At 35.3% G+C, this 21,831-nt stretch overlaps 3 protein-coding genes across 3 annotated transcripts; all 3 read left to right on the top strand.

The window, feature by feature from the left end:
• The first annotated feature begins 478 nt into the window (after window positions 1-478).
• LOC141578957 (olfactory receptor 5J3-like) lies at window positions 479-2,108 on the top strand. Its single transcript, XM_074373040.1, has one exon. The coding sequence runs from the start codon at window positions 845-847 to the stop codon at window positions 1,844-1,846; it is 1,002 nt and encodes a 333-aa protein (XP_074229141.1). The 5' UTR covers window positions 479-844; the 3' UTR covers window positions 1,847-2,108.
• Window positions 2,109-7,163: 5,055 nt separating this feature from the next.
• LOC105081015 (olfactory receptor 5J3-like) lies at window positions 7,164-8,060 on the top strand. Its single transcript, XM_010970136.2, has one exon. The coding sequence runs from the start codon at window positions 7,164-7,166 to the stop codon at window positions 8,058-8,060; it is 897 nt and encodes a 298-aa protein (XP_010968438.2).
• Window positions 8,061-14,770: 6,710 nt separating this feature from the next.
• LOC141578956 (olfactory receptor 8I2) lies at window positions 14,771-15,703 on the top strand. The gene has a single exon (XM_074373039.1). It carries the CDS (start codon window positions 14,771-14,773, stop codon window positions 15,701-15,703), a length of 933 nt encoding a protein of 310 aa, XP_074229140.1.
• The last annotated feature ends 6,128 nt before the right edge of the window (window positions 15,704-21,831 follow it).

The raw sequence follows: 21,831 nt of genomic DNA, 5'->3' as shown, positions 1-21,831 counted from the left end.
TTAGGTCACAATCAATAAATATGTGTGGCTTAAGTGGAAACGATATTGCATATTCTAAGAAAGGTGTTGCAGCATCAAGGAAAACAAAGTGTTACAAAGAAGTAGCTGTATGGTTTGTAGGTTTGTTTTACTTTACAAGCTTGCTTTACTTTCTTCTCAGAAAAAGCATAAAGACTCTTTTTCCTGAGTCTCCTGAGTAAGGTATTTCTATTGGATAGCAAAGGCCAATTATAAGTTACTGTTCACCGTTTTCATATTCCAGCTCAGAACCCCCTCTCCCCCCATGCCTAATAAGCTCTCTTTTCAGGAGCTATTGCCTCTGGCTATTTTTGAAGAAAGACTCCAGAATTTTTTCATATTGGGGACTTGCCTTTCTTCACATCCCTGTTTAAAAAAAAATGTGGAGTGTGAACTTAACATGAAGTGGTTAAGTGGGAAAACTCAAGTTTAAATGTCACAATACCATTTATTCTTATATATTGATATAGTTGACACTGGCTACTATGAGATCCCAAGGAAGACGTTTTAAAGAGAGCTTCAATGGTACCATGGATTAAATTTCCAACTTCAGTCATTTATGCTTTATAAACTGGATTTTACACATTTTAGAATGAAATTCACTTAAGGTTTTAAATGCCTTCTGAATTCATCCCTAACTGAGACCCTAATGTTTTCTTTCTTCATGCATGGAGTTTCCTGATGGAGCAGGCAAATAAACAGTGCTTAAAGAGACTAGAAAATTTTAGTTAAAATTTTCTAATTTTATGGATAAAACAAGTAGAGCAGAGAAGTCAACAACTCAAGTCACTAAGTTAGGGATTCCAAACAGTCTTGATAACACCGCATGGTTACTTCTCAATTTATTCCAATCTCCTTATTGTTAACAGGTCCCAAGAAAAGTAAGCACATGGCTAATGTTAATTTCACACTGGTGACTGAACTTATCCTTTTGGGGCTGACAGATCGTGCTGATATGAAAATGGTCCTCTTCCTGTTGTTCCTGCTCACCTACACCATCTCCTTGGTGGGGAACCTAGGCATGCTCTTTCTCATCCAGATAACTCCCAAACTCCAGACACCCATGTATCATTTCCTTAGTTGCCTATCATTTGTTGATGCCTGCTATTCATCAGTCTTTGCACCCAAAATGTTACTGAACTTCTTCGTTGAACGGGAGACGATTTCATTCTCTGCATGCATTGTGCAATATTTTCTATTCGTGTCACTCCTGACCACGGAGGGCTTCCTGCTGGCAGCAATGGCTTATGACCGCTACATGGCCATCGTGAACCCTTTACTTTATACGGTGGCTATGACAAAAATGGTCTGTGTCACTCTAGTCATTGGATCGTGTGTAGGAGGTTTAATCAACTCTTTGACACACACGCTTGGTTTGCTGAAGCTGTCTTTCTGTGGGCCCAATGTCATCAGGCACTACTTCTGTGACCTTCCCCCACTGTTGAAGCTGTCATGTTCTGACACATCCATGAATGAGCTGTTGCTTTTAATCTTCTCTGGAGTTATTGCCATGATCACTTTCCTGACTGTGATGATCTCCTACGTCTTCATCATCGCTGCCATCCTGAGGATCCGCTCAGCAGCAGGAAGATGCAAAGCCTTCTCCACGTGTGCTTCGCATCTTACGGCTGTGACCTTGTTCTATGGCTCTATAAGTTTCAGTTACATTCAACCAAGCTCCCAATACTCCTTAGAACAAGAAAAGGTGGTGTCTGTGTTTTATACTCTAGTGATTCCTATGTTAAACCCATTGATTTATAGCCTGAGAAACAAGGAAGTGAAGGATGCTGTGAAAAGAGTTAAAGAAATGAAATATATCCCTTGTTAATTTCATACCATATGGGCTCTAAAATAGTAGACAGACAAGTGCCTTGGATAATGAAATTTATATGAATTTACTAAAATTATGATTCCAAAGGACTCTTAGAGTTTATTTAATTGGAACCTTCTGTTTTACAATGGAAGAAAAAAGCCTGGAATAATGTCATAGTTGGCTGGTTACTGTGTAAACTAACCTAGTAAACCATCTTAAATCTAGGTTAGTTATTTCTGGACATTTGTTAACATTTTCATTCCTGTATGTGGGTAGAAATGAATATACACACACAGATATATAGACACACAAACACACACACAGAGATACAAACATAACATTCATAAATAGTGAAATATCTCTTAACTGGTTTTCTCTCTTGAGTACAGAAAAAAGCAAAATACTTTAAAAGCAGAAAGTACTAGTTCTTGAATTATCGAGTAAAACTGGTAGATACATGCTCCTAGAATTAGCCTGGATTATTTATAGTCAGATATTCTACAAAATAAAAGACATGCTCAAAAATAGAAGGTGGACTTGGTTTTGACACCTTTCCACTCACAGAGGTTAGCCTAAACCATTTCCTCTTTCCTGGCCTTGGTGTCCTTTACTACACGTGAAACTGCCACAGCTTTATTACCATTTCCCCTGGAAGAGCCACTAATTCTCAGAGAAAACTTACCCTGAAGAATTTTTCTTCATATTTAGGAAGGACGCCTCCAAGTTAATCAGAGAATCTTCAATAATCAGACTCAATTCTCCCTTTCCTTTAAGGCTCTTCCAACATCCTCTTTAGACATTAAACAAAAAACTTCCTTGAAGGTCATCTAGGTAGAAGAAAAGCACTGCTCTGTATTCTAAGCAGGGAAATCATGTGAAGTCAATTGTTTTCCCAGTGATTCAAATTATATGTACAGGAGCATAATGATAAAATTAGAACCCTAAATACTGATTGCCCCATAATGATCTCTTTTCCCCAAATTGCTGCAAAGTATCCTGTCTGGAAAATAAAAACAGTATTCTAAAGAATACTTGCATTTACAAGTAAAATTATATTTAATTTTTGGAGTCTGTTCTAAATACTGAAATAAATAGTGGCAGTTTGGCTAAGCAGTGCAGAGACAGCTGGATGCTCTGTATTATTAACCCATGTTTTTACAAGGCAGTCCGCCTGGATTAATCTTTATTTTTTCTTCTCAGTGACAGCCAAAATCACATAAACGAATGGTTCTGCTGTCTGTGAAGTTAGGAAATTGAAAGCTTATTGTATTAGACATTCATGAAAAGAAATTCATACGAAAGTTTACTTTTCGGAATAAAACAATCACACCACCACCACCACCAATTTTCCAAAATCATTTACTATATTATTTGAAATTGGGTGCTACAAGGATCCATTTATGCATGAGGCATTGATGTAAATGTATTTGTATGTAAGTCTTAATTTTCAGATTAAAATAAAAATAAAATAATAATGATAATAAGTAAACTTAATTTTACATAATTCATCACAATTTTTCGGGAGCATTAAATGTCTTATATCCGAGAATATGAAACACAAGAAATATTATAGGGGGAAAAATTGAAACTCAGAAAAATAAATTGAGCTGTTTACAATTTTTAATAAGTTCTATTACAATATACACCCTATAGAACAGGGTGGCCTCCCAGCATGCAGACAAATAACACAGTTTTCTAAGTGTGAGAAGTGTGTGTGTGTGTGTGTGTGTGTGTGTGTGTGTAGTGGGTGTTATTTTATGGGAAAAAAAGATTTTTGTTTTCTAGTACTGACCTTCAACTAACTCTAACAAACAGCTACCAGACTACACTATAAAACAGGAACTTGATGCTTAAATGAGAAAAAAACATTCCTATCCTAGAATTCTGAGGCAAACGGAGGGAGATTGTGCAGATGTGCAGAACGTAGATTGGAAAATGAGTAATATACCATTAATATGAAATGTATAAATATGAAAAGTTATAAACCTTCACTTTAATACACCATTAAAATTAAATATTCAGAAAGTAAATGAAATTGAGTTAAGCAGGTTCCAAATGTCCTTAAATGGCAGATATAATTAGTCAATAGCAAATAAATGGTTGACAAAGAAAAAGAAATACTCTCGCTAATAAAACTCGTCTAACATCCCCTGTGTGTTAGTCTGCAATACTGCTTCATTTTAAAATCACTGCAGATTTTCACCGCCTTTTCTCACGCAGCTGTGTGTATTCGTTTGGTGCATGTGACTCATCTTAGGGACTTACTCGTACAAGAATGTCCCTTCCTCCACTTCTACGTTTAGCTTACCATTTCACTCCACAGTTACCTCCTTTCTGTTTCCCAGTCTATCCCCCAAATATCAATCTATTCAGTATTTCTAAAATTTATTATTATGTTCAGCCACTATCATTACAAAAATGTTGAACCTGATATTTTAGTGTCTTAATTGACTAAATTACCCCAATATTAAAAGGCAATCCAGTGTATAAAAACACACACAGACCTGACTTCTGTTTAGTCATTGCTTCCCCTTCTTTTGAGTTCTCTCAAATTTAAATGTGTGTATTTTCCATAATTCATATCAATAACAATGTATTTATAGAAGAACATGGCCACCAACAGCTGGTACTTAGTGCTCTTTAAAACCAGTATGTATATACATATATAAAGCCTATATATATACTATTAAGTTCTGTAAATCATAATTACAGACACCAGTGGAGTTCATTTTTAATAATTCATTTTTTCCTTGTGGAGCCGCATCTAAGTGAGATAAGACACATGTGACAATTTTCTCTAAAACTGAGGAAAGGCCAAATACGTGAATTGCTATAATTTGACAAGATCATGCTGGGACATTGCTCTCCCAGGACTCTCTTTAGCTGTTTGATGAGACCTGGTGCTCACGGGACCCCTGTGGATGGCATCCCCCAAAGGCCCTGAGCCAAATATAAGCACAAGTCAGGAAACCAATAGGAGTGGCCAGGCTTCCTCTCAGCACCAGGTAGGGTCGCATATGTGTGTTCTAACAATTATAAATGCCTTTTCCTGTATTCAAAAAGAGCAACTCTCAAAAGACATTGTGAATAAAATGTGAAGATTATCATCTGCCTCAAATCCATCCCAGTTACTGAGATGACTGAAATCCAGTTAGACCATGACCAGGTCAATTGGCTTGCTTGAAGTCATTAGTGAGTTTATTCCATATTTCCTCAGGTAGCTGTGTTTATAACTTCACATAATTATGTCGGTTACAAGAGGGAATTTACTTAAATTCATTAAGATTGACTATTGCAAACTGTTGAATTTTGTTAAATCTGAGGAAAAGAGCAGCCATTTATTTGGTCCTGTTAGCAGAGCTAAATTTTAGACTCAAAGATTAACTGACTTTACAGTGAAAGGAAGTTCAGATGAAATTTACCAATTATTAAGTGAAAATTAAAGAGAAATACAAAATGAGTGAAATAAGAAATTTATCATCAAAGTAACAAATTGGTTTGTTTAAAAACAAAATCAAGGCAAATCTAACTAAACAAAACCAAACAAAAAAAGCAAAAATCCAAATAATCACTTTAGTCAAAGGCATCTGTCCAGTATGTCAGCAGAGTCCAGTCTCTGTTTTCCTTATTCGTTTTACTTTGAATAGACAGCAAACATTTGAGAGCATCCATGGTGAACCACCCTGTTTCCACATATTTTCTTATTTAAGTCTCACAACTACTGCTTGAGAAAGGTTTAGAGATGAATCTGATAGTTAGGCTGGGAAACCAAGAGTTAGACGTGCAATCACAGCTCAACGTGGTATAAAGTGACTAGTCGTTCTTTTTATATCTTGTATATCCAGTGTGAGAAAAATTAGACTCGGGCTGGTCTCCTAGCAAATGGAATTAATCAAAGTTATTTGGTAGCATGATTTGCAGAATTGTTATCAAATAACTTTCTTTATATAACACTGAAAATAAAGGGTAGAAATCCAAGCCCATTCACTCTGCATTCAGTATCAGGGAAATATTATTCCCAAAGCATGGATTGTGGAACAGTGTATTCATTAATATTTAGTGAAAATAGATTTGATTGTCAAATTAATATGAAATGTGTTCTGTATGTATTTATCTTATTGGAACTTGCAAAGCATAGTCAAATATTATGCATTCTTATAAGTCCTGCAATAAAGAAAGCTTTCCTTAAAAATTATTTAGCCAAGTGTTTCTCAAATACATTAGATACAGAATGTTGTTTTTCACATAGTTTTGGTTATATGATAAAAACTAAAATAAAGTTGATTTAATGATCTAACTTTTCCTGGATAAAAACCCAGATTCATATGTGAACTAATGTGCCAAAATCATCTGCATTGTCCTTGAAATTAAACTTGAGACCTAATTTTTTTTTCTTTTTTTTGTGTGCGGGTGGGGGGCAGTCATTTGGTTTATTTATTTATTTATTTTGATAGAGGTTTTGAGAATTGACCCCAGGACCTCATGCTTGCTAAGCACTCACTCTACCACTGAGCTCTATGCACCCCCTCTCGAGTTGAGATTTCTTGACTGTAGGGATTCAAACATGTGTTTGACTCAATCTTAATGCAAAAAATCTGCTGTGGTCTAATTTAACCCATTTGGTAATAAATGCTATAAGAAATCCAAGTATGGAGTGATAAATATCTTCTGGCATAGCAAAGAATGGCTTCCTGGAATAACTGAGTTTTAACCAATAAATGATGTTGTTCTGATAGAAAATTCTCATCTTCCATTTTTATGGATAATGATCAGTTTTATTAGATGATTTAATATACACATATGTATATTCTGCCCGTTTGTTATTTCTATTGTTTAACATGTCATGTGTATTTTTGCCTAAGTTAAAAAGATGTCACAGAGAATAATATTGCCAGATTCCCCAAGAATTTATCTGTTAAACATTGAGTTTTTTATTCTTTGTTAAGGGATCTTCTTTTTAAAACATGAGGTCCTTGTCTTGTGTTCTGGAATCTGAGATGCACTGTTATCCAACGTCCAACTCTGAACCTTCTCCGCTAAACTAAGATCACTATTACAGCTTTTCATGGGGATTTTACTTTCTCCAGGGGCTTCTATGTGGTACCTAATGCCAGTTTACAGCCCCTGGTGAGACTTTGATCCGAATAAAGTTTTGAATCAGGCTAACTTTCATATTTGCAAGAAGTGAATTGACTGTGATTTATTATTATTAACTAAAATCATGCAGTTTTCTAAAGATGCTGGTAGAACAAGGTCATGTTCAAGCTGCACTCTTTGCTTATTTTCTGTTTCCTCTCATTCCCTGTAGTCCCATCAGAGAGGAGCCACATAAATGGCTAACAGAAATGTCAGTGAGATAACTGAATTCATCCTCCTGGGGCTGACCGATGACCCTGAACTGAATACGGTCCTATTTGTGCTGTTTCTCTTGATTTATCTCATCACTGTAGTGGGCAACGTTTGGCTGACTGCAGTCATCCTGGCTAGTGCCCAGCTCCATTCTCCCAAGTACTTTTTCCTTAGCCAGTTGGCTTTCTTGGATTTCTGCTATTCCTTGGTCTTTATCCCTAAGATGCTGATGAACTACATAGCAGGACAGAGAGCCATCTCCTATTGTGGTTGCCTCCTTCAGTATTCCTTTGTCAGCATGCTCCTGACCACAGAATACTTCCTTCTGGCTGCAATGGCATTTGATCGGTACATTGCCATTTGCCGCCCCCTTCTCTACAAAGGTCTCATGACCCCTACACTCTGCATCCAACTGGTGACTGCGTCCTACCTAGTAGGTTGCATCAACTCACTCACCCATTTGAGTGGCTTGCTCAGTCTGTCTTTCTGTGGTCCCAATGTCATCAACCATTATTTTTGTGATATCCCACTGCTGTTTCAACTTTCCTGTTCTGATACCCAGTACAATGAGGCTTTATTTACAGTCCTCTCTGGGACCACATCAGTGGCTACCTTTCTGATGGTGGTTAGTTCCTATCTGGGCATCCTTCTCACTGTACTGAAGATACAGTCTCTGAGGGGCAGATACAAAGCCTTCTCCACATGGGTCTCCCACCTAATGGTAGTGACTCTCTTCTACGGAACAGTGATGTTTACTTATCTGGGGACCAGCTCTAGCTACCCACAGGATAGAGCCAAAATCCTGTCCGTGTTCTATACCCTTTTGCCACCAATATTAAATCTCCTGATTTACAATGTAAGAAACACAGAGGCCAAATAAGCAATGAAAAGAATTATTATGCAAAAACTATTTGCTCAGTGACTATAAGTTTTCAAGCAAAAAAAGTTTAAGAAATATTGATTGATGCTACATGTTTTTAGGTTTACTAATTAAGGGTCTGCAAATTAAACTGACAGTAGGAGGGTATAGCTCAGTGGCAGAGCACATGCTTAGCATGCATGAGGTCCTGGGTTCAATCCCCAGTACCTCCATTAAAAATAAATAAATAAATTTATTAAATTAAAAAAGATAAACTGACAAAAGGCAGATTGACAGGAGAATAGACAAAGTGCATTCATATAAATATGAATACAGACAAAAAAAAGTGGCTAGTTCAATAGTTAGAGATGAGGTTTATATACCTAATAATATAGGAAAGAGAGAGGGAGACATGGCTTCCATGGGAAAAACAAATGGGTTTCTAAGGGAACAAATGAGAGACAGGAAATTCTGTGACATCATTGTTTATGCAGGAGCAAGTGGTCATTCTGTCTTCCTCCTGGCAGACAAAGCAGTCCCAGGGACAGAGGATTTTATGGCAGCTTCATTCTCAGAAGTTCTGCCTTTAGTCAGATAAAGGAGGCTCAGAGAAAGCCTCTCTCCACATCAACTGAATCCAAGCTGGCTCCAGTTTAAAATAATTTTGTGCCACTGCATAATTTAGGTTCTTTCGATTCCTCAATTATTATTTTGAATCTCTACTAACTTCTTAAGTAATAAACTGACACCATCTTCTACAGATTGGTTAGTTACAGAATATGATTTTCAGTTTTAATTGGATATAGAAGAACCAGTAGTTGACAATCACACAAACATACATACAGAAAGATACGTACATGCACACACATGCACATACACATACTTCGAAAAGAATCAGTTACGGAGAGTGAAATCAGTCTTCCCTCTTTACAACTCTAGAGGAGCTGACCCATTTTACAGATGAGGAAACAAGTGATCAAGGGAGTTAAAAGCTTACCCAAGATCTGACAACATCCAACATTTGAGAGGTAGCGTTCAAACACACATATATTTGTGTACATGTTCACAGGCCTTCTCCCATTTTACATAAAGAAACACAACTTTCTGTATGCATTTTGTTTGCCATATTTACCTGGAACCTTTAAAATTTGAATATTTATCTTTAACAATAATGCCACAGGGACAGAAGAGTTTCTTTTCATGACAATTTCATTTCTGCCTGTTGTTTAACAGAAATACAAACATAGCAATGCAAAGGTTTTCCTTTATATCAGCCTATATTGGAATTCACTAAAAAAAAAATCAGCCTTTAGGAAATTTCCATTAAGTTGTACAGCTACTTGAAAATGCTGAAAGTTTTTTTTAAACAAAATGACTTGGAATCCCATATTGCTTATGTTCATATTATTGTCCTACTTACTCAGACAAGCATCAGAAACTCAGTCCTGCACCACTGTCATCACTATAGTTGTTAAGAGGGCGAACATAGTCTTTGCTGGCGACACCTTTGCAATGCGTAGGGAACAACAGTTTCAAATTTGTGGAAAGAATGCTGGTATTTATCAAATGGAATAACCCATAGTGCCTAGCAATAAATCTTATTCAAACTCTGTAAGTCTCTGGGCTTTTTTTTTTTCTTATTACTTGACAATTAAACTTATGTCAATATGTATCAAAGTGTTTTAAAGCAAATTGTATTTCATTGTTTCTATGTGGCCTATATTTTCTTCCAGAATAATCCCATTGTCAAATATTTTGATGGTATATCACCACAACTGCCACGTATTTTTTAAAAAATAAGTAATCACTGTTAATGTTAAACCAGGTTTTCAAAAGCAAAACTATTACTTAATGAGAGATTCCTTAGGACGTGACAAGTGCTGATTATGTCTCATAATCACAGACTAAAGTTCTAACGTACACAGAGCCTGCCAAATATCCACCTCGTGGGTTGTACACTTTGGGGTTTAATGTCTTACAAAGTAATTTATAGCAAAATGATGACGTCTGTGTGTAAAACTTAATCATTTTTCTAATTGCTTTCATCTTGACAGTTGTCTAATAATCAAATTCTTTGGTGAAACACATACTTTTTTTTATCTTGATACTTTACTCAATTACTTTCCAAAATATTTATGTAAAACTCAATGCCTTCATCAATGTCATTATTTTTATTTAAAAGTTTATAGTATAATGATAAAGGGATCCTTGGAGAAGCGGTTGTTTCTAGAGCGGGGTCCAGGAAAATAAATGATAAACCTGGAGCTCACTGCACTGTCAGGATGTAAGAAGTGGAAATAAATGAAAAAAACAAACAAAGAGCAGAGCACGTGGGAGTTGATTCAATGATGGTTCCATTAGCAAAGCTGGAATGAATTGAGCAGCAATGGAAGTGATGGGGGTATTGGATAATAACCCCCCAAAACAAAATAAGTATCAAAGAGTATATACTGCTATAAATAAATAAATAAGAAATAACAACTCTTCCTTACAGAATCATTTCAATTAAAATACGTTGAAAGACTAAGGGAAATGGAAATTTACTATGAAAACACCACCATAATAATTGTTAGAGGCAATATGTTGATGGATGCCAACAAGTATAAATAAAATATTTTGTCTTCCATATTTATGTAATTTATATAAATTACATATGAAAGAAAATTAAATAAATAATGTTAATATTCCATATACATGTTAGTTTATATAAATTACATAGTAAAGAATCTAACTTTACAGTAAAGAAGCCTGGCAGACACTATTTTATAATTTTTCTTGCCAGGGGGAGGTAATTAGACTTGTTTATTTATTTTCAGAGGAGGCCCTGGAGATTGAACCCAGGACCTCATGCACGCTAGGCAGGTGCTCTACAACTTGAGCTGTACACTCCCCTTCCCCCTAACAGACACTACTTCAAGTGATCAAGTTTAACATCACTAGAAATACCATTTAACATCCTGTATCCTCTAATAATATGAAAAGGACATGCATATCACCTCACTGGAACTTTTTTCTCATAATGAATAACTTCAGGTTAATCATGAGAAAACATCAGGCAAACTTAAACTGAGAGACAGTCTGTAAAACACTTGACCAACAATCTTGAAAAGTGTCAGTCATGAAAGAACAGGAAAGAAAATGGGAAAGTCACAGACTGAAACATTTAAAGAGACATGACACTAATTGCAGAGTGATATTCTGAATTGGATCCTGGAAGAGTAAAAGGGACTCTGGGGGAAAACTGGTGAAATTGAATAAAATGTGTAGTTTTGTTAACATTGCTGTATCAATGTGAATTTCTTTGTGTTAGTTATTATGCTCTAGTTATGTAAGATGTTAACATTCATGAAACTGGGTAAAGAGTGTGTTGAAATTATGTAAGTTGAAAAAAATTAACTAAAAAGTTAAATATAGCTGGTTAACAACTAGAACTTAAAATGGGTTTATAAGAAATATGAATTGAATTAAGTAAGCATTTACTACATGCCCATTAATCCTATAGTGCAGTCAACTCTAGTCTTAATTCCAGGCATACACTGGTAGGTATGAACATATTAGCTCACCAAATATCAGACTATTAAAGAACCGAGGCAAGTTTTGCATCTTGAATCTTGAAAGAAGCAATCAACTCTAAGTAACTTAAAAGTAGAGACAATATGCTCATCTTTGCAGTCCCACACAAACCATAGTATCTGTCATTTGATAGTGCTTAAAGTGTATTGAAAGAATAAGTAAGAAATGGTTGGAAATTTGAGATTACAGGTATACAATTCAGTATTTTCAAAGGTTTCTTTTCTCAAGACACATACTAGAGGGGAAAAAGAGTAGTAATCATTTCTTTTGTCCTAATATCTAAATATGTTGATTACCAGTAAGTGATATGGCCCATTTATAACAGTTTTTATTCTTTTTTTTTAAATCTCTAATGTGACAAGTAGGATTAGAGATGTGTGGTTTTCCTCCCCAATGTAGAATCTATCTTGTCTCAACATACGATTTCATCATATTAAATATCTTCTAAAAATAAGTAAAATAAGAGACCATAATGATAACAGTAGAAAAGTCACTTAATCTGGCAAGCCTGTGAGATCCTTTTAAGCTAGTGTTTGGAAACAGTCCATGGACCTCAGGCATTTTGAAAAAGTCACATTTTGGGGTCAATTTCAGACCTACCAATTCAGAGTCATTATAGGGGTGTCACTTAGGAAATTGCTTGAAAAAATAAACAAACAACAAATAGAATAATAATGTAATTAAAGTTTTTCAAAGTACTGACCTATCAGCTGAACATGAAACAGAGAGAATGACCTTTAATTTTACTTAAGGTTCTTTTTGCTTGTTTTCCTAGATGGCATACGTAGTCTCACCCTATTTTGTGTGTATGTACCATTAAGCACAGTCAGTTAAAAATCACAGTGTCTGTATTAAAAATAAATACATACATGACTGTTTGACATAGGTGGTAACATAATTTCAATGTATATTAACACTATTAAATCAGTAGCTGGAAATGCTCCCTGCTTTTGCTGAGAGACCAGCAAAACCCCAGACAGGGGCAATGGTTATTGATACTCTCTAATACCATGTATTTCACATATATTTCCTAATGCTTTAAAAAAGATGTATATATACACACACACATACATATAATATCAAAATAAACATAAGTTTTAAAACTACATTAATTACATATCTCAATATGTCTATGGCCATTTAAACTGAAAAACACAAAGCTGAGGAACATTTACTTCCGAACTTTTCCACTGGAGATGCATTCTAGGCAAATTACAAATAAACCTTGGGGCACAATTAAAATACAACCCTCAAGAGATCGAAAATGCTAATTGACCAATTTCTTTATGATATAACTTTGCAAGTTTAAAAAGAGATGCTGGTATACTAGATTTCAGAAGACAATCCTTTTTTTAAATGGGACTGCTTTAGAAATACACTAAGAACAAAATTAATCCTGAATACAAATCTAAGTTTGACCTAAAAAAAAATAGATTTTAATTCTCAAGAAGACACACAAAAATAAACAATTATTTTGTTAATTCTGTTCTTATTTTTATCTTATCAATGGAAGGTAATATATGCATTATCCATAACTGTCATCGAAACTATCCACATTTTTCCATCAACTTCCTAATACCAACAGGGGTGCATTATATAGGAAACAGAGCCCTGTGCTAACAGCAGCAGCAACAGCAAACACAACAGACACAAGCCGTTATACAGAGAATTCACGGGATTCAGATTTGTAGAGGAGAGAGATCTAGCCATATGCCAAAAACTAATGGTGGATTTTGCAAAGGTTGCAAAATGTTTTCTCTTCTTATTGTCTGAACATAAACCTGAAAATAGATGGAAGAGAGCTGAGAGAGAAAGGGTTTTCCTTTTGATGACTCAATACCAGGTAAGTCTAATTTTATCATTCTCTTCTTTATTGTGTGCGTGCGGGTGTGTGTGTGTGTGTGTGTGTGTGTTTCTTACACTGAGAAACATTTTCTTTTTACATGCCTGCATCTTCCAGTGAGCTTTAAGAATGGTGCCAGGCAAGACAAACTGCCTTCGTTGACTAAAAGCTACTTAAAGGAATGAATGGATAAACAAATAGGAGCATTGTGAATGTGGGAGACCCTAAATGATTAAGTATACTTAACCAAGCAGAGTGCTAAATGTCTGAAACGAACTTGCATTAATATCATGCTAGTTTCAGTTTTTATTTATCACATACTTATGTCAATTGAATTAGGCAAATAAGTTCTCTAATTTCTAGTGAAATCACCTTATGTTTTAATTTTTTGTTTTAAATATAACAAATCACATTCCTTTTACCATTTGTAGGCTTTTTATTATTGAAAAATCACTATTTGGCAATGAATTAGTTATTACCTAATGTTATAGATAACCATGTGCTTCACGATGGAAACAAACATGGTCACTAACCACACATACCAAACAATCTGGCTATGTGACAGGGTAAGTTCCTCGTTTGGTGGTAGCGAACCAACAGAAAGAAAGGACATGTGGTAGAAAAAGGTATAACAAAGTTTAGCATTAACACATAAAATAAGCAAGAAGTTGCTTTCCTGTTATATCTATGTGTAAGTTTTATATGCTTTATGTATTAATAAAATATATTTTACATATCATATAAAAATTGTATATATATTTTATAAAATTTAACAAAGCTTTATCGATTCCAAGGAATTATTTGATGTGTCCATCTAAGATATTATTAAGCTCTTAAAATAACCCTAAAAAGTGTCATTAGGAAGACTGCCACAAAAAGATATTGAATTCACAAATAATAGCACCTCCTTTCCTAAACAACCTTTATATTTTCTGAGAATACCATACAACTAGTAGGTAAATTTCTAAGTATATGATTTGGGGCCCAGAGATACAGTAGGGTTGAAGATGGTATATCTCAGGAAAAATCCTTCAAAAGTCACGCCTGATAAATATCTTTGAGTGCAAAGAAAGCCACAGGATTGTGAACTTGGAATTTTTTTTTTCAATCAGCATGTCTGTTCTCTTACAAAAAAAAAAGAAAATCATGTATAAATTTTCAATTAACTTAAAGTCATTAAATATTTGCTCCCCATCTGTCACTCTTTCATTATGAGTCTAAGTCAACACTGGCTATCAGGTCCTTAGAGTCGAATCCTTCTCTAACTTCTGTCATTGTTACTCAGCAGGTAAGTCAGAGGCCTGGCTTGATAAAAATGGCTGGGAACAATTTCACGGAGGTGACTTTCTTCATTCTCTCTGGATTTACAAATCACCCTGAACTGCAAGTCAGTCTTTTCTTGATATTTCTCTTTATTTATCTATTCACTGTTTGGGGGAACCTTGGTCTAATTATTTTAATCAGAATTGACTCTCAGCTTCACACACCTATGTACTTTTTCCTTAACAATTTAGCATTCATTGACATATTTTATTCCTCTACTGTAACCCCCAAGGCACTGGTGAATTTCCAGTCGAAACAGAAAACCATCTCCTTCTTTGGCTGCTTTGTTCAAATGTACTTTTTTGTGGGTTTGGTGTGTAGCGAGTGTTTTCTTCTGGGATCAATGGCCTATGACCGCTATGTGGCAATCTGCAACCCCTTACTGTATTCAGTGGTTATGTCCCAGAAAGTGTGCAGCTGGTTGGGAGTCATGCCATATACAGTAGGCTTCACGAATTCTCTGATATCCATCTGCTTGATAAGCAGTTTGGCGTTCTGTGATGCCAGCATCAACCATTTTTTCTGTGACACCACAGCTCTTTTGGCCCTGTCGTGTGGAGATGCCTTCAGCACAGAAATGGTGATCTTTGTTTTAGCTGGGTTCACCCTTCTCAGTTCCCTCTTCATTATCACTGTCACTTACATGGCCATCATCTCAGCCATCCTCAAGATCCAGTCTGCGGCAGGCAGACAGAAAGCCTTTTCCACCTGTGCGTCGCACCTCCTGGGTGTGACCGTCTTTTATGGGTCCCTGATTTTCACATATCTGCAGCCCGACAACACGTCATCCTTGACCCAGGGACAGGTGGCATCTGTGTTCTATACCATGGTCATCCCAATGCTGAATCCGCTCATCTATAGTCTGAGGAACAAAGACGTAAAAAAGGCTCTCCTGAGAGTCATACGTAGAAAACTTTTTCCATGACAAATCTCTGCTTGTTGCGATTAAAGAAAAGTTGGATGGTTTCAGGCATTCAATTGCTCCAACAATTAGGAAAAGACTAGAGTAAGTCCAAAGGCATAACACAAACTGAATAATAACTTAGAATCTTGACATAAAGGAGGTGAATTATCATTTTATTTGTTTATATGGAATACTGAATCACTGTCTTAGGAGTTCATGTCAATACATAAATTATTCAGACATAGACATGCACAAATAACTAAAGAAAGCAGTGACTGAATCTCTCCCTGCATGTTCTTGCGTGAGCATGCCATCACACCACAACATGTTAAACAGCAATTATACTGACTGTCCATATGGTTTGATGTCTTGTTTTTTCAGCCATCATCAAAATGAGCGTAGAAAATGAGTAGTAGATTGAGATGATAACTCTTAAATATCGTTAACAAGAAATGATAGCTGACGGCCTGAGAGCAAAGGAAAGGGTACAGAGTTAACAAAAGCAAATGTAATTCCAGGGTTGGAGGGGGGTAGCGGTTGAAGTCATTTCAGTGAGGTGTAAACACTAGTGATGACAAGAGACACTGGGTAATACGGAGACATCTCCAGGTAATGTGGATTCCTTCTGTCCTAACAGTTAAAATTTTGATCATTTATCTTGATCGTGATCCTTGATTACATAGAAAATCACGGGTCTATGAATTGGAGTATGGTCTTCATCAAAAACAGCAGAGTTTTACTTCTTAGCAACAATAATGTACCTCCCTAAGTTCAAAGACTTGATAAACTTAAATATGTGTGTGTGTGTGTGTCTGTGTGTGTGTATAAATGAAGCGCTAACTGTAACACAATTCCTGAAGCATTTTGGAGGTATTGATGGAGATTCTCATTTCTTCAAACCAGGCAGAAAAAGCTTCATTAAGTCTATAGTATTAAAAGGAGGAACGGGGTTTTGTTTTATTTTTCCTTGAAAAGAGACTTCAACATAAATCCCATTGAATGGATTTATGGATAAGATGTAACCCTTAGGACTGCTTTCCTGTGCATGAATCACTGAGTAGTAACCAGGGGAGTTGGGCAATCACATTTAAAATGTATGTTGGAAGTGTCAGGTAGTTAGATAAGTGGGGGCACCAGGCAGATGGGTGGGGGAGGGGGAGGATGGTCTGGAGAATGGCATTATGCCCGCCTCCAGCATAAAGGGAGTTTATTTTTTCTAAATGAGAGCCAGCAAGAAACCGGTTAGGACCCGACAGCCCTGACTGCATAGTAGCAGAAAGGACTCAACCAGACATGACCCAATGCTCATTGTATTCTAATTAACACTGCTGTTTACCACCTCCTATGGGGTGTACACCATGGGTAAGGATGTGCACAAAGGGGCCAAACATGACCAAGCACTCCAGAGACAAAAGCCTTCGATTAATCAAAAGGCCACCTCTGAGCGAGGGTATAAGGGAAAGAGCGGACAAAAGCCAACGCTTTTTCCTCCTTTGGGGAAGCCCGCCTCCCGTCCTTGGAGGTGCACTTTTCCTTTTCTGAATAAATCTTTTAAAATATTTTGCTACACAACGCACTGTCTTCCGACTGTAAACTTGTATTTCGAGTATGACAAGAACTAGGGTCTTTACTTTTGGTGGTAACATAAGGAACTGAAGGTTAATTTGATGAGCTGCTTTTAAAAGAAAATGTGTATGCTTATAATGGTTCTTTCCGACAAGATTGAGAGAAGATAGTTTATTCAAGATTGTCCTTCGCTCTTTGAGAGAAGTTTGTTTATTCAGATTTGTGCTCCACAAGAAAACGTGTAGCAAATGTATCACATATGAAATATGTAAGTAAATATTTTCTTTCCTTTTGTTTGCTTATGGAGCATGGTGACAGATTCATTAAGGTCAGGAGTTCTAGCTGACTAGTGTTCATTCAGTCTAGTAAAGCTGTAGTGCTTTTGTCATGGTCCTGTTAACCATTTGTGTCCTTAAGATTGTGTTCCATTTCACCACCTTTCACCACCTTTTTCTATGAAAATAAAGAAAGAAATAAAATTGTTTCTTAACTTGTTTTATTTTTAAGAAGTTTTGCAGAAATTCCTGAAGAAACAAATTCCTCCATGAAAATAAAACAAGACTGGCTTGTGGATAGCAGGTAGAGTCAGACTTACTCTTGTGCCATTACACAAAAATTAGAGGTCCATTCAGAAATGAATTCCAGATTATTATCTGAGAATTGGAGAAAGTAGTGTAAAATAACATAGGACTGCATAGGATATTTGCCTTTTCAAAATATAGGGGAAGGGGATGGTAAAAAAATCTATCTAAAAATAGCTAAAGAAGGTAAATAAGAAAGAAAAAATACATCTCAGAAAAAGAAAGTATAGAAATATTGGTATTATAAAATATAAATATATTAGAGAAAAATAAATAATTTTATATTTATAAAATATAAATATATATTATATATCATTAAATAATATGTAATATATATACACATTATATATATCTATAAAAATAAAATGTATTTATAAAGTGTAATAAATTCCTCTAAAAAGACAGATTATCAGTGAATCAACATACAAACTCCAGTATATTATATTTTTTACACAAATTTTACCATAATAAAGTGATGCAAAACATTAGGATAAAGTATTTCCATCAAACATTTTTTATTACATTTGCCTGTTTACCACTTCCTCTAGATATTTGTACAATTTTCTACTTCAGTTCTTTCAGTGTGACCTGATCACTGAAGATTTCTTTGAAGAAATGTATTTTTAGAAGAAAAAATCCAACTGTCTCTGTGCATCCTCCCCACTTGTTTTTCTCCACAGCACTTACCACCACTGACGTACAAATACTGCTCCTGTCCCCCCTCTCATCATAGAATAACACTCTTACTAGATAGTCCTTTCTGTCTCTCAAATTCTATGGACTGTTCTCTGCACAAGGCCTTGGCATTGATGACCCCCTGTCCAAACCACTTTCCTGCCATGAACCTGCATGACCAACTCTTCCCTCCCCAACTTTTTTATTTCAACCTATCTTGATTATATTATTTCTGATTGTTTCCTCATGCCCCTATTCCAGAACCCCCATCCTCTAAGCTGTTTTATGTTGTATTTATTTTTATAGCACTTTTTACCCTCTAACATATCACTCATTTTTGTACTGTTTTTTTGTTTGTTTGTTTCAATCTAGCTGAGAATTTGTAATCTATAACACTGTAGTGGATAAGGCCAGACTTCATATCACCATTTGACTTTTTTCCCCGGTTCAATGAATCATTTATACTAATGGTTTCAATTAATTCATCAATTTCAATAAATTTACAAAATTTAACTTAAAGGAGTCACATTTTCTGACTGCAATGCAATAAAATTTAAAATTGATATTTAAAGGTTAAAAATATAGATCTTTCAGCTTGAAAATTAAGAACAAATTTTTTTAAAAATCTTGCATTGCTCTTAGTCAAGTAGGAAAATTTTAAATTTGTCTTTAAATTACCTATATACTATATGACAATGATAATAATATCTCTACATATAAATTAAAATTAAAGTAATGCTCAGATGAATAATGCAGATATTAAATTCCTGTATTATTAAACAGGTATCAAAAAGAAAATAAAACAAGTAAATATTAACAGGTGCTAGAGAAAGAGCAGAATTCAGTATGAACGGGAGCAGAATTTCCTACGCCAAACTATGCCTCTTTGCCATAAAGGTTATCTTGAGGTGGTTATTTCCAAGAAGCAATAGGCACAGGAGAAGCTCTGAAAATTAAATAAAAATTATGTTTTTGTAATAGACATTTACATTTAAAAAAGGTATCTCCATTTGTAAGGATATCTCTGTACCAGGAAGAGAAAGATGCCTAAATCTCTAGAAACTCTTATCAATGAAGAAGGCAGGAAATTGAATATACATTAACAAACATACTCTTGTTTCCAATGCTTTTCCTGGTTCCTATCCTCCCTGCCAACATCTTCTTGTGTCTTTAAGTGAAGATGGTACTTAAGGTGGTGGGCTGGGCCATTTGGAGAGGATGTTCCTCAGTTGTCCAGGGTGTGTCCCATGTTTACAGGGGGTATACATGTTATTAAATTTCTGTTTGTTTTTCTCCTCTTATTTTGTTTTTTATTACTGAGAGTGGGTCTCAGTTAAAAATCTAGAAGGGTAGAAGGAAAATTATTTGTTGTCCCCCACAAATCTAATAAAGTAAGGGAAAAAGTGATAAAACAGGTAACCGTTGGTTAATTAGAAAGCAAAAAGATAATTTAATAGCACTTATCCAAAAAAGTAAGAAGAATCATTCTTTCATGTGTCAATGGAAAAAGCAAATGAAAATAACTAGAATAACCCAGGAGAGAAAGAAAAAAAAAATATATATATATATATGTATATGCATACTTAAAGCTGTAATGAGCTAGGGAATTAAACTATATCATCATTAAATCAAAAAAGATTTAAAATCTCTGATCAGACTTTCATTTCTGTGATGACACAATAAATGGTATAAGAATAGCCTGAAATCATGAACAAGACTAAACATGGACAAAATGGGTTCAAGATTGGGAAAATATTTAGCAAGAAAAACTTGCTCCTGGTAATTTTGCAATCCCCATGGTTATTGAGGTGTCATTTACATTGGAAATTACCATTAGTCTCTCTTTTGGCTTAACTCCCAAAGTTACCTAGTATCAAATAGGTTTATGCTGGCCTCTTAATCTCCAAATAAGCCTGTGTTGATGAAAAATTAATCAGTCAGTCTAAGAAATAGATGAAAAATTTTATTTAAGCCAAACTGAGGGTTATAACCTGGGAACAGCCTCTCAGAAAGCTACAAGAACTGTTCCACCCATTCGAAGTCAAAGGACAAAATTTTTGAAACAGAGGACTGTACATTAAATAGCATATTATTGACAGTTTATACAACCCAGATCTCAGCATACAAAGCGAGTAGTGGGGCATGGGTCGCCATGGCCCCTAATAAGATCAAGAAGGAATGTTATGTTTTAAGGAGTTTTCTTATTGACACTAGGAGATTATTGCTTTTTATGGTTGAGGAGGTGTTTCTGCCGATGGGGGCGGTTTGGCGGAAGCACTTTGCATATACACAATGCACAGTGTGAGGAGAGAGGAGGCCAAAGGGCAGAGAACATTTTTTCTGTTTACATCTGTCCTGCCTTCTCATAAAATATGAATATTATTTGACACATGTTTGAGCAGCACTAACTTTTGATGAGTAAAATTGCCCTTCCAAAGTTCATCAAAGATACAATATATGCAAAATTACCTTCTTTATCCATACCAACTAATTATCTCCTGAAATTCAGGAGGATGAGCAGACTTTCCTGTAAGAATCATCTTTAAATCTACATGAAACTTGATTTTATTATCATGAATTAATGAAAGATTCACAAGGCTACTTTAATCTGATTCTCAGTCTAACCCTTTTTAGAGCCTTCTTTTGTTTCCTCATCTTGGATAAATAATATTCAATAAAATCATTGACATCTGATGAACATTTCTAGAGGGAAATTAGTCATGGACTATCAATCAATGCATAATACATGAAATGATGGGTTTTATGAAAGACTAATATAACACTGGTAGTAGTATATTATGAAATTTTAGTTATAAAATGAGGATGGGTACTGAATATACAGGCTCATAATAGTTATGCAGATCTAGAGGTATACAAATAAACATTCTATAAATGTAAAAAGTAATTGGGAGAAATTTATCAAAATGTTACAGCAGTTTTGGTTGTTTTCTTACCATTCTTTGAATTTTGTTATATTCTAATTTTGTTTTAATGAGTATATTTACTCATTTAATAGCATCACACACTAAAATATAAAATTTCTGAATGAAAAATCTCTTTCCGTCCCTGATGGCTTCAGTCATAGGATAATTATTTCTCTAGAAATAGTTTCTCTATCACCCCAGACATAAATTTAGAGCATCACAAAGGAAGCACAAACCATTAGGCTCTTCATTGTGTGGCTTCTAAGGTAAAAGACTACTAGCTTATCAAAACCCAGCAGAGCTGCAGGTAATCCTCAAACTTTTGTCCTTGGAATCCTGCCAAGCAGTCTTCCTTGAAAATTGGTCCACAGGGATGAGCAAATGTTGCATTATCATCAGTCTC

Source organism: Camelus bactrianus, chromosome 10 (genome assembly GCF_048773025.1).
Source record: "Camelus bactrianus isolate YW-2024 breed Bactrian camel chromosome 10, ASM4877302v1, whole genome shotgun sequence".
Taxonomy (NCBI): domain Eukaryota; kingdom Metazoa; phylum Chordata; class Mammalia; order Artiodactyla; family Camelidae; genus Camelus; species Camelus bactrianus.
This window is presented reverse-complemented; position numbering and strand designations above follow the sequence as displayed.

What these genes read in the sequence shown, in the direction of transcription:
- LOC141578956 (XM_074373039.1), top strand. Translation starts at nt 14,771, where the DNA reads ATGGCTGGGAACAATTTCACGGAGGTGACTTTCTTCATTCTCTCTGGA.
- LOC105081015 (XM_010970136.2), top strand. Translation starts at nt 7,164, where the DNA reads ATGGCTAACAGAAATGTCAGTGAGATAACTGAATTCATCCTCCTGGGG.
- LOC141578957 (XM_074373040.1), top strand. Translation starts at nt 845, where the DNA reads ATGGTTACTTCTCAATTTATTCCAATCTCCTTATTGTTAACAGGTCCC.